This window comes from Apaloderma vittatum, unplaced genomic scaffold, assembly GCF_000703405.1.
Source record: "Apaloderma vittatum isolate BGI_N311 unplaced genomic scaffold, ASM70340v1 scaffold4554, whole genome shotgun sequence".
In the NCBI taxonomy this organism is placed as follows: domain Eukaryota; kingdom Metazoa; phylum Chordata; class Aves; order Trogoniformes; family Trogonidae; genus Apaloderma; species Apaloderma vittatum.
This window is the reverse complement of record NW_009714209.1, coordinates 34,704-53,832: the sequence shown is the minus strand read 5'-3', so window position 1 is coordinate 53,832 and position 19,129 is coordinate 34,704. Positions and strand designations below refer to the sequence as shown.

At 37.0% G+C, this 19,129-nt stretch overlaps 1 protein-coding gene across 1 annotated transcript in view; it reads left to right on the top strand.

Annotated features, from left to right (window-relative positions):
- Positions 1-19,129, top strand: part of LOC104273335 (von Willebrand factor A domain-containing protein 8-like) — a gene marked incomplete at its 3' end in the record, with an annotated part of 61,754 nt that overhangs the window by 18,087 nt on the left and 24,538 nt on the right. Inside the window, exons 8-13 of the mRNA XM_009868645.1 lie at positions 1,721-1,852; positions 3,204-3,338; positions 3,420-3,497; positions 8,288-8,448; positions 9,639-9,752; positions 18,555-18,723. Of these exons, the coding sequence (XP_009866947.1) occupies positions 1,721-1,852; positions 3,204-3,338; positions 3,420-3,497; positions 8,288-8,448; positions 9,639-9,752; positions 18,555-18,723 (789 nt within the window). The remainder of the gene's footprint in view (positions 1-1,720; positions 1,853-3,203; positions 3,339-3,419; positions 3,498-8,287; positions 8,449-9,638; positions 9,753-18,554; positions 18,724-19,129) is intronic.

The window sequence follows — 19,129 nt, the reverse complement described above, 5'->3', positions numbered from 1 at the left end:
TAGCTATCATAATTCTAAATGAAGAACTGTGTCAGAGATCTGTCTTCCTATGAAAGCCACAAAGTTGTTTGCTGCTCCTGTCTGGGTGTAAGTGTGGTAACTTGTTTAATTACTACATTATCCAATTCAGCAGCATCTCTGTGCTTACATGTGATGAATTCTAATTGTACATATTCAGTTAGATGAATTCAAGTTGTGTAAATTCAGTGATGATCTGCACAGATATAGTCCTCCTTCACTCTCCTGATTTAGAGTCTAAAAGGTTAGGTGTTGAACACTTAACAACGTTTTAAGAAGAAAAATAAAATAAAAACAAAACCAAAACCCCAAACCGAAAAACACCTTAGAAATTCACCTTTGTGTACAAGGTCTACTGCTGCTGTCTCTAAATCTTACTTGTTTGATGCAGAGGCTGCTGGTGCAGATAATCTTGCTGGCTCACAGTTAATTTTGTTGGTATCTGATAAAGGGATTTTAGTGTACAAGGAGTTTGCAATATTAATTTAGTAATGTTACAATTTACTAATGAACGTAAGAGTGAGAACATCTATAGTTCATTTCACAGAATCATCATTGGAGTATTTCTTACAACCAGTTTGTGTCATTCCTGTCCTCCGTTGTTTAAATGTTTAATAGTATCTGAAGTAGACTCAGTTACAATGAGAGTATAATTTGGTGTAGCCCTTTACTAAAGCATGTTTATCTTAAATTCATATTTAAACATGAAATTTTTGTAGGCTCTCGTTCTAGTTTACAAAATGATGAAGAGCCAAAGCATTTCTATGAATGTATCTCAGTTTTCTTTCTAAACTTTAGTTGACAGTGCTGTGAATCCTAGTAGTAATCAAGCTACATGCTTTTTAAGAATTATTTTACATTAGTGACTTCTTTTTTAAAAACGTCTTTTTTCCTAAGAATTCTAAGGAGGTGGTTAAGAGCCCTTTTTGTCTTGTTTACTTGGCTTTTGCTCTGTTGAATAAAATGGCGCTATGAGTTAAGTAATTTGAGTTAGTGACTTTTTTTGTGCATAAACTCCCTTGATGTGATTTTCTTCTTTCCAACAAAATAGACTTTTTATAATGTTTTTTTAAATGATTTTCATGCTTTTCATATACAGCATAAAATAGAGAGTATAATACTCAGAAGAGGACTGGGAAGACAAACGTCCCATTTTTTATTCTTTGGTCCTTAGTATACCTGGAACATGCTGAAGGCTTAATTTGTACAGGTTGTTCTCAATTTTCATTCTATGATAAAGCTGTGGAGCTAAGTAAACATTATGTTTGATTTATTTTTTTTTGTATTGGTAGCCAGATGTTTAGATCTGCAATTGGTTACAATGACCTGCAGAGATAGGTGATCTATGAGTACACATGCTAAAGGCTATCACCCGTTTCTCTGATTATTTTGGTCTGTCAGGCTAAGACTTGGCAAAGTCCCCATATGACATTTTCATTTTCCATCTGTTGCTACAGTCAGAATAAGTTGATGGTTTTAAACGTGCTTTGGTTTTAAATGGGAAATATATAGGCCATTGAGAATGTAAACACAGGTATGTGAAGTAAAGGTTGAAAAAAAGTAAACGGATTTAGGACTTCACAAGCAATTAATCTTGAATGTATTTCTGGCCTTGTTCTCAGAAGGAACAGTTCTGAAAACCAGCAAGCTGAATTTAATAATTAATTTTCCCTACTTTTTTCCCTACACCTTAATTCTACAGCGTTTTGAGCTTCAAGATTCAAAAAACCACTTTCATCCCAGAAAGATTACAAAAGTAGAAAGTTCACATGGAAACAAACCCTTCAAGGCTGATGTAACCGTCCAGATTGGTGAAAAAGAAGTGACGTTCCAGGTATGAATTTATATATTCATCGAACTATATGTGTTTTTACATATCATTAGTTTGTTTTCATCTCATTGAGAATCTGACACTTAGACTTGATAGTAAAACTCATTTGCACTGAATATTTTGTTGCAGCATAGCACATGATATGTATTAGAAAAACACTTAGATACAGGCATATTAGATTATGGACACATGAGATTTTATTTCTAGATAAACTCATATTTTCCTGCATGTGAGTCATGTAAGTTTCTTGTGTTAAAAAAATATTAAAGCACAGATGAAAGAAAAACCTCTAAATTTTATATTTTTTTATTGGGTTAGAATAACAGAGATTACTTATGATGTTCTTGGTGCTGCTTTCCCTTTTTCTTTTAATAAAAACAATAGTCTGTCTTTGTCTACACTTCAAGTAAAATCTAATGAGAGCTTGGTAATGTTCCTACACAGGATGTTGGGAAAATGGAACAAAAGTAATCACATCAAATATGATTAGTTTGAGTTTCTTCCAGTGAAGTTTATGACCTGCTAGGTGGTGAAATAAGGTCTTATTCAGGAAACAGATGCTGATCTGAGAATTGGAAGTTAATGTTGCATTTGGAGAGTCTAGAGAGTCTGAAAAGAAGGTGAACTAGTGGGAGTGTGAGAGAGGTCATCTTGGCACTGGTGGGGAATGTCCTCAGAGAGTTTGTACCAATGTGGAAATGGAACCGGAAATGTGGAAAGGGGACCGGCAGCAAATGGGAATTTGTCAGGAAAAGGGGAATCTGGAGGAACTTGATTCAGCTCTTTTCTGAGGGAGGGTTTTTGCTTTCATTTGACACGTAGGTCGTAGCTTCTAAAAACAGCTCTGCAGAATCTCTCTTTGGGAACAGGATAGTATAAGGATTTTGCAGGTGAAACGGTCCCAGACTAGAATGGGAAGTGGAAATAGCACAAGTGTCTTAGCTTGGAGAGTGATTGAAACTGCCAAAAGTTCTGGTGAAAGTAGCTCCTTCAAATTTTCACAATACAAATTGCTATTTCTCTTCCATGATTCTCTAATGAGCAATAAATATTGGTGTTTTTTTTTTCTCTCTAGCACAAACAGCCTTAAGTTTGTTGCAGACCTTGGTGCTGCAGTTGAATTGGTTCACTTTTTACTTTTTTTTGCTTTGTTTTTCCATGAAGAGCAGGTGAAGGAGGTTGTCTGTTAGAAATTATATGATTGAATATTTTTTAAGTGAAAAATTTAAGTTTGGATCACAGTCATCAGCAAAACATTCCTGTAGTTTTGCAGAGGCATAACCCAGTCCACACAGAGCCTAGAGTTATCACAGTATAGCTCATATTAGCATTTAAATTATTTTTTTCCTTATAGGTTCCAGCTGGGACTGGGCTGTTAAGAAAGCATCCTCAATCAGATACTTTCATAAGGACTTCCAGCCATAATCAACTGTTGGCCGAAATGATGCAGTCCCATATGGTTAAGGATATGTGTTTAATTGGAGGAAAAGTAAGAATTTAAATTTCTTCTTTCCCTCCTTTCCCGTGGTCCTCAGGATGTAATCTAGTTCTTATTTTTTTAACTTTTTAGGGCTGTGGCAAAACAGTTATTGCTAAGGAGTTTGCTGATATACTGGGATACAGCATAGAACCTATCATGCTGTATCAGGTAAGTAGACTTACCTGCTGATGATCATGCTTTAAATATGATCTAAAATATAATACATGGATGTTGATTCTTTGTGTATATTCTCTCTCTGAGTCACTTTAAAAGCTGAAACTATGTTCATATAGAGCTGCAGCTTTTCTGAAGCTATGTTCATATGCAGCTGCAGCTTTTAAAATCACTGATATTCACGGGCATGTGTTAAAAAAATAAAGGAATAAGTTAATGGTTTTAAATGTGCTTTGGTTTTAAATGTGAAATATATAGGCCATTGAGAATGTAAACACAGGTATGTGAAGTGAAGGTTGAAAAAAAGTCAAGAGTCTCCCATAATCTTGTGAGTCAAAATACACCAAATATCACAGGATTTACAGTTGTAAGTGATAATTAGCAATGCTGCAGGGAAACATTAGCATCAGATTTAATGCAATATATTGATTTCTTCCACCCCTTTCCTTATTTAAATTTTTCCCAGGCAGCATGAACACCTCCAAAGGAAGAAATGGCAGGAGCTGCTGCTTTGGAAGGGTAGTGGCACATGGGGAGAAAGAGAGACAGTGACAGAAATGGATAGTGAGGTTGAAGGCATGAAACCAACAAAAAGTTAGAGAAAATAGAAAAGAGAAATATTACTGAGGATGAAAAAAGTCCATTTTTTTTTCCTGCACTGTTGAGAACCTCCCCAGACAGGATCCCACTGCTTTTCCTTCCCCCTGTATGGCTTCAGCTGATAAAGGCACGGACTATGAAACTGTGCCTGCGTGGCTGGAGTCAGACAGATGACTTGTGCCCTTTTCTTACGCTTTACCGTGGCCAGAGGCAAGCAGGTTTGGGTTCCAAAGCTTCATGCAAATGTAATGTTCATAGTAATATACCTGGATCCCCAGCAGTATCTGTTGCCTACTGTGCAGCGGTATGTTAAGAGAAGTGTGTAGTTTCTGAGCCAGAACTGAGTGTGTCCAGCTAGCTTACATTCTTTTCTCTGCGCTTGGCAGTGTAAACTGATTTTTAAATCATCTGAGGAAAACACCTTTTACAACTTGATAAACCTGCTTAAGGACAGGCACGCCCTAACCCTTGTTTTGTTGTGTGAAGTACAACATTGGGTACTCACCAGCAGAATTAAATGATTATTTGGTTAAAAATATGGCCACTGTTTTCCAACATCATACCTTTAATTAATATGTTTTTTTGCTGAGTAGGACGAGACGATTTCTTTTTTGGAGACACATGAGAATTGCTGACAATGAAATTAGTTACTCAGTAACCATCTTTCTTTCGGAGGGTTCTGTAATTCCTACAGAAATAAAATCTAGGCCAAGAGTTTGGAGTATTTGCTACTGAAGTCAATCTTTCCTTTGGTTTCACCGGAGGTTGATGAAGTCCAAAGGGCAGGGAGGTTTTATAGTGAGGCTTTTTGGTGATATCACACAGCATTGCTAAGGCAAATTAAAGACTGTGAGTTCATTGCTCACTATAAATTCCTCTGTAGACAGGTCTGCATAAGATCCCCTTGTATATCTATATATATATATATTTCCTATGTATAATATCTTACATAATCTCAAAGATTTTTACAGAAAGTTGTGTATCAAAAAAAAATGGTTGAATGTAGCTGAGCTATACATCTTTGGATAATTTAAAAAATACCTTTGTTTTTCTTAAAATATGTAATAACATACCAGGGGATTTGCATAGCAAAGTAATGGTATAGTTTAATGACAGAACAAATATGAAGGCTATGAAAAGTTTGATAATGCTGTAAACTTAGATTTTTTTACTTTGGTTCAATAAAGTGTCTTTTTGTTTTTTTTTGAGGGAGACACCGTAGTGTCCTAAAGCTGTTTCTAAAACTAAGGAGGCTTTTTATTTGATCAGTGATTCACTTTTATTTTCCAGTAGTTTTTGCAGATACAAAAATAAGTAATGGAGCACTTATTGTTGGTCTGAAGCAATAATGTTTTTCTTCCGGCTCTGTGAATAAATGAATTCTTAGATTCGCTATATGTATGATGTTTACTTTTAGTTTTAATACTTGCCTTATCATTCTTTCTACCTGGAGTTGGTTTAAGGGCTTGGATGGTGTGAACGAGCACAGCTCTTCATATTGATTTCACAGGAAAAAACCTCTGAAACCTTTTATATTGTGAGATGAGAAACAAATTTACCTAAACCAAGGGTTCCCAAACCGCTTAAGCACATAGGTCATCTATACTAACAGTGGACTTAGAGAACAATTACTGTCTCATTTGTGATAGGACATCATTATATGTATTTCTTGTTATATGCAATTCCATGTGGGAAAAGTACTGACAAAGGAAACTCATCCTGATTAAGAAAGGTTTGTTTTTCGGTTGTCTCTTAATGCAGTTAAGCAACAGCAAATGAGAAGCAGCAGCCAACTGGTTCTTTGTAGACTGTAGTTAGGGAGCTTCTGGTTTAAATTGTTTTAAATAAAATATTTTCTCCCCAAGGTTGAGGGGAAGGGGAAGAAGCAATATTCAAAGTGATGTTATAACAGTTTTCCGGCAACTTGCTTCTTTTCCTCCCCAGCAAAAACAGTCTTTTAATCACATCCCTAGTGTTTGTGTACTGTAATATTTTTGTTTCTAGGATTTCTTTTTTCGTCTTTTTTTTTGCATGACCTCATAATTTTTCTTTACTAACTTCTTCCAGATTTTTTTTTCGTTTGAGAAATACTAACAAAATATGAGTCCAAGTGGGCATGAAAAGCTGAAAACTTTCACCTCGTAATTGCCAAGAACATGATTAGCATTGCAAGCCATGAGAAGTGACTAAGTTGGAGGCTTGTATTGTTATAGCTGCTAAAGGGAGTGGAACAGAAGTTACCCTACTTGTTTACTCTCACAAGCTCCTTTTTTCCTGTTTACAAGATATTTTAGAAAATAAACAATGCAATGTAACACATGTAAGTTACAATGACTGTTACAAATTAAAATAAGAATTTTGTTTCACAAGGCAATATAATGCTGCCATTGCCTTGCCCAAAATAGGGGGAAAAAATTAATTCATATACTTCTGTTAACTCCTCTCCACAGGGATGGATTTTTAGTGTTAGAGTATTATAACTATATGTCCTACTTTTATATTTTTAATATCATATATTAAAAGTTGGTTTAGTATGAAGAAATAGGAATAATTAACTACCGGGCAAGTACTTAGGTATAAAACAAATCCCTTACAGAAACTGCATAGATGTTAGCAAGTGATTCTTCTTTTTAATGCATCACTAAACTGAATCTCATTCAACCGTTTACATTGCAATCTAAACATTTTGCAGCAAAATACACTTCTGAATTCATCTCCTGAAAATTAATGCATGGTTCTCAAGTGATTGTGGAATTACAGCTGGGCATTCTATATAGTATACTAGGCTCCCAATCAATTCATGCTATTTGTGTGTTGTTTCATTCCTCTAGAAGTGGAATTAGAAGGTGTGTTGGTTAAATATTCAGTTATACAGCGTTTACTAGCTACTGAATGCACATTTCTGGTACAAGTCCAAAAAACGCACTTTTTTCTGGCATTCATAAAAATGTTTCGTATTCTGGTTTTAGTCTAACTCATTAATAAAATAGAAAAGAGCAGTAAAAAAGAAAATCCACAAATGCAGCAATAAAAATATGGTGTAGTTTTGTGGATTTGAATGTGTAACTTTAAATTATACAAATGTGGAAGCACTGAAGGAACCAGACTTTGTCCTGTTATTTTAAGGCTTTTAAGGAATTGTAGAAAGAGGAAATGATTCGGGCCATGTGATGTAATATGTTCTATTTTTATTCTTAAGAGTTCAAAGGGTTTATAGTTGTGAAAAGGACATATGCAAAAGCCACAGCTACAATAGAAAATATTTTTCTCATCTGATTTTATGTTAAGTTTTGTTCACAGCACAGCCTGAGGAAAGAATTTCATCTTCCAGGTCACGAAATGGCAGTTACGACTTTGTTGCTCTAGTGCTTACCTGTTATAATGGAACATCTCAAATATGTATGCTGGAGGATATGCTAGGTTCTGCCTTTGGTTTTGATTTATCCCTTAGGACTTATTTTGTGACATGCTATATACTTTGACAGTTGGTGTCTTACTGGCTTCTTTTTATTTCATTCTGTATTTTCCGATGCTTCCTCTGCATTTCCCTGCTGAGAGATGGAATGTCGTGCTGGTTTGTGTTTGGGATTAATGGTGAAATCTTTGCTCTTTCAGGTGACTTCTAGATGAAATAAATGACTCATTTGTTCTAGGTGTAAATTGCTGCCCCCTTCTGCACACAAAGCTCTGTACAAGTCATTGTAAGCTTCCATTATGTTTAATGGGGGGAAAAAAAGGCTTTTGTTCTGGTTTTATAGAGGTGGTGTGGGCAAGTCATAGAATCTGTAGAATCATAGAACAGTTTTGGCTAGAAGAGACCTTCAGGATCATAGAGTCCAACCTTTTCCTAGCCCTATCAACACCACTAAACCATGTCCCTCAGCACAACATCTACCTGTCTCTTAAACACCTCCGGGGATGGTGACTCAACCACCTCCCTGGGCAGCCTGTTCCAATGCCTGACAAAATCTAGAACTTCCAGAGTCAAGAGTGTGCATGTAGATTCGTGTGTGTATTTCTAGTACTCCTTGGAAAGGTAGTTGAAGATTTCCTGCTAATCTTCTTTGGATATATTCTCAGGGAGAACAGAATGCATTTTTTTTTTTTTTTTTAAAGAAAGCGTATGCTTGCAGATGAAGAAAATAGAGCATGAATATGTTCTTCTGATTAATTGATGCTTACAGGATATGACGGCTCGAGATTTACTACAGCAAAGGTACACTCTTCCTAATGGAGACACTGCTTGGAGACCATCGCCACTTGTTACTGCTGCCCTGGAAGGAAAGCTTGTTATTCTTGATGGCATTCATCGAATTAACCCTGGCACTCTCTCTGTACTTCAAAGGTCAGGATGTGTGCACGGATATGTTGGGTGCGCATGATCTGGTGATGGAGTGCTTGCATACTGAGAAATTGAGTTCCTTCTGGTGAATATGACCTTGTGACTGCAAGAATATTGTAAAGAACAGGCTGAGCACTGAAGTTTTGTAGATAGGTAGTGTTCCGTCTTCACATACTTAAAAGCAGAAGCAATTCTTTCATGTTCTTTGTAAGTCTATAACAATACAGGAAATTTCAGCTCCATGTAAATAGAGAATGTAAGTCTGAATTGAAGAATGAGCTAGATGTTACAGTAAATTTATGAAATCTAAAAATTAGTGATATTTGCCCAATGATTTGAAAATGCAACATGCCAGAAAACATTTAAAATACTTTGCATTTAGCTTCTAATTAAAATGTGGTCATTATGGCTATATGTGAAAGCATACTTTGTATTGATTGCAAAGAAGTCCTTCCAAACAGTATTTCATAATTCATTAAAAAATAAATTAAACCTTGCAGAACAGAAGTAGTAACGGCAAATACTGTGTTAATAGTAATAATCATTTATACTGTCAAGTCTAATTTTTCTCATATTTCATCTGCCTGCATCATATACTGCCTTTTGCAAACTGAAACGATGTCACCAGCTTTAAAAGCAGGTTGTAGCAAAAGCATTTTGTGCCTTCTTTTATTTTATATATATATATATATGCTGAAGAGCAGAAGAGAGAATTATACTAGCCTATTTTTTTGCTTTTTAGTCAGCTTAGCTGTGCATTCTGTTTTTTTTTTCTCCTGGCATGCATGTGTTGTATCTAATCAACTTCTGCATTAAAAAAAGAAAAGAGGGGTTTATATATGTGATAATCATTAAAGCCTAACTGCAATATATTGCTTTAAGAAACAAAATAGAAGTATATAACTTGGTACAAGTATAACAAAATGTCTGTTGCATGCCATTTACTAATAAGACAGAATTCTTTTGTTTCATTTTCATGCCATATCTATTTGAACTAAGCTGACTATAGTGATACTGTTTACTTCTGCGTATTATTTTACCTCCGCACTTGGATGCACCTTGAATTGGTATAACTTCTTTTTACAATGACCCATGTTGACTGAGGTAGCTTTTTAGAAAAGCATTACTTGATGTAAGTACTTTAAAAAGTGATCAAAGGCTAGATAAAGCTTTTTTTTAAAATTTTCAAGCAGACTAATACATGACAGAGAACTGACTCTCTACGACGGCACCAGATTGTTAAGAGAAGATAGATACCAGAACTTAAAAGAAGAATTACATATCTCTGATGAGAAACTGCAGGAAAGGTAAAGTGTCAGCCACAACTATAGAATGCCAACAGCATTTCATCCTGTAAAGAGCTTAATCTCTCCTGCTTTTTTCCTTTTTAATATTTTATTTACAAAAACATTATGCAAAATGCTTGCCTACTACATTGATACCTTCTAATCACTAAGAGAAACGTATTTTAAACATCAGTTTCCTCATGAGTTTTTGTTTCTTTCTTTGTGGCATGGGAAAATTATATCCTGTTTAGAATGCTTGAACTAAAGGAAAACATTCAATATCCTTTAACAGAAGGAGTTAGAAGTTGAAGAGAAATGATATGTAAAATGTAGATAGAAAGGTATATAATATTTAATTTTGCATCATTTTATTGACAGTGTTGGAATATATAGCTAAAGTCAAGTTAAATGCAACTTGTTACTTTCTTCGGCCTAATTAGGGAGAAAACTGGTATTTAATTTACAAGTAATATGAAGCAGGAAATCCTAAGGATGGGTTGGGTCTCATTATGCTTATTCTTTTTGTTTCTTCACTTCCACTTGTCTGCTAAAAACATTCCACAGATAGAATAGCTCCTCTGAAGCCACACTTGATGGGTAGTGAAACACTGCTGACGAGTTTTAGTTAATGGGAGGGATATCGTTGAATGGATGTCCAAACAAATGCAGTCTAAAATTCAGTAATACGTTCACATTGTGATTCTTAAATGGCTGTAACCTCTGCAAAAGAAGTTTTATATCGAGTGTCTAATGCTCGTAGTTACGCTGCAGGGTGTGCACTTGCCCAAACTTTGAAGAGGTCTTATCTGTTATAGTAGGGATGCGTTCATGATGTGCCACCCCATTTCTCTCAATTGTCTCGCTGCCTGTGATGTTTTTCTTTGACCTCCTTTGTAGTCCACCCTTTAGAAAAGCTGTTTTTGTATTACTGCATGGTTGGTTTGTTATTTCCGGTTTCTTTTTGATCCAAAATGCCTTGGGTTTTTGTTGTTTTGATTTGTTGGGTTTTTTTTAAAGACAGCAACAAAGCAGAACAACCTTCATTTTAAGACTTCCATAGCATTTATTTATATTTTTGTAGGTGTAATCTGAGCCTACTTGTTGCAAATTGAATCCGCTCTGCTGAGGCCGTACACCCAGCTGGATGGGTATTTCCTGCATTTGTGTTTTTTGAGTGAAGAGCTATGTATCAGGAAAGTGTTCTGTTTATCGGGATTTTAAGGCCAGACTTGGTAAAGGGAAGCAAAAAAACTCCGAGGATCCAGCTTTGCATTGGACTTTGTACTTCAAAATACATCTAGTCGTCGTGTGAGTCTCTTCCCCGCTCCGTGTTCATGGTCTTGTCCGAGATGCTTTCGGGCAGAATGGCAGTGGCTGTGCTGGTTTTGCTTGCAGTATGGTTCATGTCGACACTTCATCACACATTCAGTTTTAGTATTGCTCCTCTTCCTGGATCAAATCTCTCTCACAAGAATAGAGCTTCACATCTGACTTCTCTGTCTCCCTGCTCGTTCCAGCTGTGACTGTTTTGGCAGTATATTCCCTTATAACCTTCCTTATCCGTTAGATCATGAGAACTGACCATGCTCTATTCTTTAATGACTTCTGCAGACCCATCTGCTTACTGTGCCACCTCTGTAGATACTTTCCTTGCCTTCAGTGTCATTGAGTGACATTTGGTTCCACTGTTCAGTGGTAACTGTGCATTGCTTTTGATTAATTTGGAGGCTCCAAAAGTATTCTTTTATTTGTAACCTTCTCTTGGAAGGCTGTCCCCCTTTCCTTCAGATCGCAACGTACTGCTTTTACCTAACCACCTTTAATACTTTGTCATGTAGTGTGTTGTGAATTGCTAAGCTCTATATTATCTGTTTGAGTGCAAGTGAGCTTTCACCCTCTGATCCATAAATGAGGGAATTCTGTTTTCTTAGACAGGAGTACATTACTGATTAGTACTTGATCTGAAAACCAAAGAAACAGAAAGCCCACTGTGTAGGCATTCTTGCATCTGGAAGCTCAGTGTGACCATTTAGCACAGTGCTGGATATAGATGAAAAGTTTGGTGCCAAATTAAGTCCACAGTGCTGAGAATCCTACCTTCTCCTAGGTGAAATGCTCAGTCTGGCCCTTGTTCAGTTTTCTTCTGTATGAGGTTATTCAAAAGCAGCCAGAGTAAAGTAATGCGAACATGTATCCCCTTTTCTGGTTTTGGCCATGGGCTTCTTTGGCATCAGTGAACCACTTCTCTGTAGGAAGTGCACTGTTCTCATCAGCCCTTGAGGAACTGGAGGTGTTCCAGGACATCATCCTGGTTTTTGGTCCTTTACATACTCTGAAAACAGCACTACCCTTCACTGGCACCAGGATGTGATATCAATAGTTGCTCTTTGATTACAGAACTACATTTTTAGCAGCTACTCAACATTTTAGCAGCGGTTGCTCATCACTACAAGCTTCAGTACCTTCCAGTATTGTGGAATGACCATGCAGAATTAGCCTTTCTCTCCAGACACCTCATCAAATGCTGTCTAGGGTACTTACTGACAGCTGATTTAATTAAGAAAACATGATAGTGTTAACAATTCCTCATTTGCCTGCAAAGATTGCCTTGTGGAGATATTACACAGTATATGTTGTACGTTGAGTTTATTTTCCTGGCCTGTATCAGAAACAGTGCAGCCAGCAGGACCAGGGAAGTGTTTGCTCCCTCTGGACTCAGCACTGGTGAGGCTGCACCTTGAATCCTGCATTCAGTTTTGGGCCCCTCACAACAGGAAAGACCTTGAGGTGCTGGAGTGTGTCCAGAGAAGGCCAAGGAAGCTGGTGAAGGGTCTAGAGGACAGATCTTCTTAGGAGCCTCTGAAGGAACTGGGGTTGTTCAGCCTGGAGAACAGGAGGCTGAGGGGAGACCTTATCGCTCTTTACAGCTACCTGAAAGGAGATTGTAGCAAGGTGGGGGTCAGTCTCTTCTCCCAAGTAACAAGTGGTAGGACAAGCGGAAATGTCCTCAAGTTGCGCCAGGGGAGATTTGGATTGAATATTAGGAAATAGGTCTTTTACAATTTAAATGCTTCTGTGAATCTATTAGCAGGTTGGCTGGGCAAATTCTTACTTGGGAGAAGCTTTCCATGTCATTGAGAATTGTTGTCTGTTTTACAATGTGTCAGTGGCTGTGGCTCCTGGCCTTTGCTGTATTTCTGACATTGGAGTAAGGTGAAAAGAGAGCTTTACTTACCCTGATTTACTGGATTTGACTAAAGTAATTTCAATACAGTTGCTCTTTGCTAGCCCTGCAGAATATACGCTATCATTCCCAGTTCTTCTGGGACTGGATCTGATATGTTTGATGAGTGACACATTAAGACTACTGTTAATTTTCAAGTAAAGGAGTTGCCTACAGAAGGTGGTTTCAAGCTTTGTTTGAATCAGGAGTTTATTCTGACATCTTCTTCCCTAATTCCACTCATTCAGACTCAATTCTCATTTGCATACTGGGAATCAGTACGGTACCTAGAGTACATATTAAGTTACAAAAGTAACATTTTATTTTGTTACTAACCTTTTTATTACCTACCTGATCTCCTGTACTAATGTAGTTCTTAAGAGAAACAGAGGAAGAGGGAAAAACATACTGAGAGGCACATCAATGATTCAGAAGTGCATCACAGAGTTTTACATGCCTAAGCAGTCAGGAGGGACATAAGTGAAGTAGCTGAAGATGGTCATAAATAGAGCAGATGTGATCAAGAGAAGAAGGAAGACTTTGAGAGAAAGAACCCAAAAGCTTCATTAGGAAATGATTAGATGAGGAGAGAGAAGGCCATCTTCAGGATTTCAGAAGTGATAGCTGGACACTGGAAGGCAGCTGAGGTAGGGAAGAACTGATGCCTTACTGCCAGTGTCAGACAACATGAGAATGTGGAGCACATACTTCTTCCCCCAGTTCGGGTCAGCTTTGCTGTACGTGAATGTTCTTGATGGTAGTTACTATTTGTAGTACAGTTTGCAGTTTCCGTCTTCTGTGCTACTGCTAATCATTCATAAATACAAAATAACTCACTGTTACTGTCTGTTCTCTTAATGCAGGACTCACTGATGAGGTGACCAGGTGCTGTTGTTAGTAACGTAAATACAAATATGTCTTTTATAATGGAAAGAAGAACTGATAATGCTTGTTAGTAGACTACTTGGACTCTACTTTGTAAATGGAATTTTAAAACAGAGTTTCCATTTATTTTAGAGAAAAGGAGTACTATTCCTAACCAATGAGCCAAAAGTTCTGTAAACATTTTTCTTAGTCTATGTTTGTAAAAGGATTTGACACACCTAAAGATGTTTCTTATTTTGAAGAAGAGAAAAATTAGAGAGATTGAGGTTCCCTTCTTCACACAAACTAGACGCATTTTGTACTAAGCTTTCATGCACCTATTATGAAAATATCTGGTATTGAAGAAAAAAGAATGTTTTTTCATAGTTTTAGTGCCTCCTATTTTTAATGCTTCAATAGTAATAATACTCATATGTGTAGCAGAATAGAAAGGAAAATACTACACAATCCATCACTTAATTTCCAATCCTGATAAGTCAAGAGGGTTGTTTTTTTTTTTTTTTTTAATAAAGGAATGCTTTTTCAGGTCACACTATGGTCTAAAGAAATCATGTGTCTCTCTGTGTGAGTGTAAACAGTATTAGAGAATGTGAACGTGCTTAAACCATGGCAGTGTTATTAGCAGTGCAGGACAAAGAGGAAAGTATGTTTGACTTTCAGGTTGTTTTCAAATTTTGCAGGTTGAAACACTATTATATTTTTGGACAACTTCACATAAAAGTTTTATTAACTTTGTAAGAGCTAATAAAATATAGTCTGATTTTAAATTATGTTAATTATTGTCATTTAGTTATATGTTCACTATTTCTACATCTGTTGTGTCGGCTATGCTTTTTTTGAGAAGGGCTTCAGACCGGTGGGTGCAGTAGCTCTGTTAGGACTGACAAGTGCAAGCCCTTGCCCTTTTGAGAGTTTTGGAATATTCCTTGGCATGTTGAAAGCCGATAAGCTACAAAGGTAACTAGCAGTGGGCACAGAGTACTTTTTCTTCTGTTCTTTCTTATGCTGGCTTGGCTGTGGAGTTAACTTAGCAAACAGTGGCAGTCAGATGACATTCACTTATTTGTATTTTTCTTTATGAGTTTGAGGAGAAGAAAAAAAAAACCTGCCCTTGAGAAAGTGACAGATGGTCCTTAAAGATCATTTGCACAGGAGGAAATTATAGCTGCCTATTCCTTACTCATTTAATGATTCTATGATTCATTTTCCTGAGCAGGTTCAGAAATGAAGAGAAAGTGCTTTCAAATGCTGTGCATAATTAAGATTTCTGTATAGAATTTCTTCCGTAATCCTTCACTGAGACAGATACTGTAAGGCTGGCACACAGCCTTCACATGATGAGCAGTGAGGTGTTGGTTTGTCTTATGATGCAGTTTTTTAACCTATTTGGGAGGATATCCTCCCCCAACACAAGCACACACACACAGATAAGTCCTTGGTGTGGTGAGCAGAAAGACGTCTCTTACAGGAAAATCTAGAAGTAGGTGCATAATAGGATTGTGCAAAAGTGAGAAGAAGTCACTCGTAATGCATGGCTGGTTTTTATGCCCTGTAGACAGTGGATTATTTTCCGTGCGATTAGTTGAAAGGGAGCACGCAGTAGATGAGACAAATATAAAATGTGTCAGAGAGTGTGTTTAGCAAGCAATAAAAGTTTTTAACTGCTTACATTCTCTAGCTTTTACTTCATTTTTTGTTGTGGTTTTTTTTTGGTCCAGTTTAGTGAGTTTTCAGATAAAGTAATTTGTTGATTTTAGACTGTGGTGAAATTTAAGAAAAACAGCAAGCAAACAACAGTGGGTCATTGCGGTCCTAGTATTATAACAGTTCCCAATTCCTAAAATTTGATAGAAAATGAGATTTATTATATCATGTTACAAAAAGGGACTACAAAAATAGTTTAGATTTGCAAGGTGACGTCATTCTTTTGCTTCAGTTGCGCAGAGCCATGTGTCAGTAGCTAGAAAATCTTTCCCTGAAATTATCCTGAACATGATGGGTTCTTACCTTCCTCTTGAGAGCAGTGATAGTAATCCCTGGTTAGACTTAAATACATATATCAAAAGGAGGACAAGCACATTATTCAGAGAGTGTTCTGCTATCTGTGTTGTCAGTAAACATTGAATAAAGAGAAGAGACTCTGTATTAATCAACTAGCACCAAATCTTCCCACTGAGTTTGAGTCTCATTAATTTAAAAGGCAACATGTTTTTAAGAAGGTACACTTACTTGGCCTTCATTTGCAAAGAACACAGTATGTTAAGGATTTCTTTTTTATAAAATATAGCTCCATGTAGGAGCTCTGTGTTATATTCCTTCTGAGACTTGGTCTGTAATACTGTGGAACAACTTTGAAGCTCTTGAATTGTGCTGATGGAGGCTGGGAGCTTTGAGAGCGTTGCAGGGTTGAGTCATTTGTGGCATTTGTTTTAATAATACCCTTAGCCTGACGTTTTCAACATTGCAGACATCAGTCCAAACAATAGGCTTTTGAAGTAGCCAAATATTTTTATTCATGTTTACAGACTGGAAATCTGCAGCAGTGACATTCTGGTATGTCCAACTCTAGAGAGTACGTCAGTGACTTTAACTGATATCATCAAGTTAGTTTGCCCTGATTTTGCATCTCTTCTCCATCCACTTTCCCCCAGGCCCTCCCTCGTTGTCCCCACCACACTCTTTGAGTTAGGCACTGTCACGGAGTTGGTGCAAGAGAAATGTGTTCCCCTGGCTTGGGAAGGCTTCCCTTTACTAGTTATTGTGGAAGGACCAGAACTGGTCCTTTGAATTTGATGGATTTCTGGAGGAGGGTTGTTTTTCTTCATAGTTATGGTGCAGGAGGTGAGTCTGGAAGTATATTTATTTATCATATCTAGGAAATGTTTTCTTCTATAATAAGGATGGCTTCTGTGACCCTCTTTTAGTGCCAGTGGCATTCCCATTGGTTTCCCTTTCATGTGATGTTTCCAGACATCTATTTTTATCAGTCAGGGAGTAGCTTCTAGGCTTATGACTTTCAGCTGAGAATAACTCATGCCACCTCCTGTGTTTGCTTTGATACAAGAGACTGTTTGCTATAATCACTCTGTTGTATCACAGGTTTATTGTTGTGCCAAACATGAGCCAACTATCAGTAGATTTGTTAGTTTATGTTTAGTGGTCGTAGTCTCTCTTTGGATTTTCTTGCTTATGCCATCATGTCCCTTCTCAGTTTAACAAGGAGGAATACGTGTCTCCAAGTGTTCTGATCTCAAATGCTGTAATTCATATGGAAAATGAAATGGGAACAGGCTTATCGAGCAATATGTCTAATTAAATTTCACTTACTTTTTCCAGATAAACACCTCCTTTTTTTGATGTGTACTGTGAATTTAATTGTTGAAAACAGACCCCCATTGCACAATTTGACTGGCTTTTGTGCCTGACTTGTTACTCTGCTGCTTCTGGAGATTGTGCTAATTGAGTACCAATGAATTCCCAGTCCAAAGAGGTGATAATATTGCATAACGGAGACAAAAGATATGAAAAAGGCAAAGATACCAAAAACTGAGGCAACAGTCTTCTACTGCCCTAACACATGTATCTAGAAGTTGTATATTTAAGTTTGTATTGATCACAGTAAGCTCCCATTATCGTCAGTGGAATCAGACAGGTTTCTAAGAGACTCTTAGTCACCAAATCCTTCAGCGTAAACTAGGGAGCACTGACTGAAGCTAGCAGGTCAGTTCCATTAAGTTTTTAAAAAAATAAATAATAAAAGCACCTTTTGCAACCATGAACAGTGCACGTGTTGCCACAGGAAGCTGTGGAGGCAGACAGGATAAGTTCAGAAAGGGATTAAACAAATCTGTGAGTAAACAGAAAGCAAGTACAGATTTATCTTCAGAGACATTTGAGGGTATGGTTGTGGGTGCTGGGAGAATATGAGGGCGACATACTGATAGTGGCTTATGCGCTTTCCTCAAGGAATATCTCCGGTTGTCCTAATCAGAGACGTAACACATAGCGAGATGAGTGGATTGAAGGACCCAGTAGAGTATTTTTTAAGTTTTAGTAAGTCTTAATCTGCTCTTGGAGGGACCTGTCTCTCCATGCTGACTCTAAAATGAGCTAAGGGTGAGGTGTCTGGTTTGGCCTTTGAAGTAAAACTTTCAGGAATATTATGAAGTTCGGCATATTAATCCCATCCCAAGAGGCCAGAAGGAACATCGATAAGGGGAATAATGTTCCTTAACCATTAATAAATCTGGCACTTCATAGTATCTAGACTAATCTCTACAGTGTCATTGTTTCTGTCAGTCTAATTGAGTAGAATAAGTTACCTATTACTGCAGCTCTGATATATCTTCTCTGCCTGATTTGCCTGTGAGACGTCCTGCTTTGGGTAAAGCACTTGTAAAAATCTGTCAGATGAGTGATATGTTTCCATTGCAGTTGTACATTGCACTAGACTGTAGCTTAGTTGCTATTATTTGTTCATTTTTAGGCATGCAGGTCCTGTTGCAGATGTGAAGAGTAGACTTGGGTAGTCTTCTGAGCATAAAAAAAATGTAAATTTGTAAAATTGCCTATCACAATGCAGTCTTTGTCTTTTAAAAAAGACTATGATATGATTTAGTACACAGATTTAATTCTTGTTTTTCATCTGTTGTAAAAATTAAATTTGATATTCACTGCTTAAGGCAGATAATACATTTTTAAACTTTTTTTTGCAGGTCTATCTTTCCTATCCATCCTTCTTTCAGAATAGTGGTTTTAGCAGAACCTCCTGTCATTGGGAGTAGTGCCCAACAATGGCTGGGTCCAGAGTTTCTGACGTTGTTTCTTTTTCATCATGTCCGATCTTTAAGCAGGAAGGAAGAAATGAAAGTTATTAAAGAAATGGTAAGTACATTCAATATTTTAGGCACTTATTGACTGTTGCTTACTACATATAGTTATTTACTGCATAAAAAATATTTTGCTATTTCAGTGTAGCATAAATGAGTCTTCATTTTCAAAGCTTGTTAAAGCAGCACATCTGCTTATCTTTTAATGTTGTCGATAATAAATTCGTATTCTTATTGTGATATTAAATGATGCTGTAATAGAAAAAAAGCACTTTGTCAAAACTGTATTCCTTTTTGGTAGACATAAAACAACTGTATGCTCATTGGTTCTGGCTGCAGTGGTGTGTGGAACTTGCATGTCTTGCAATAAGATTAATATAGTTTTTCTTTCAACCAGATTCCAAATGTACCCAATGTTGCTGTGGAGCAGTTACTGTCGTTAACACACAAGCTTCGGGAGA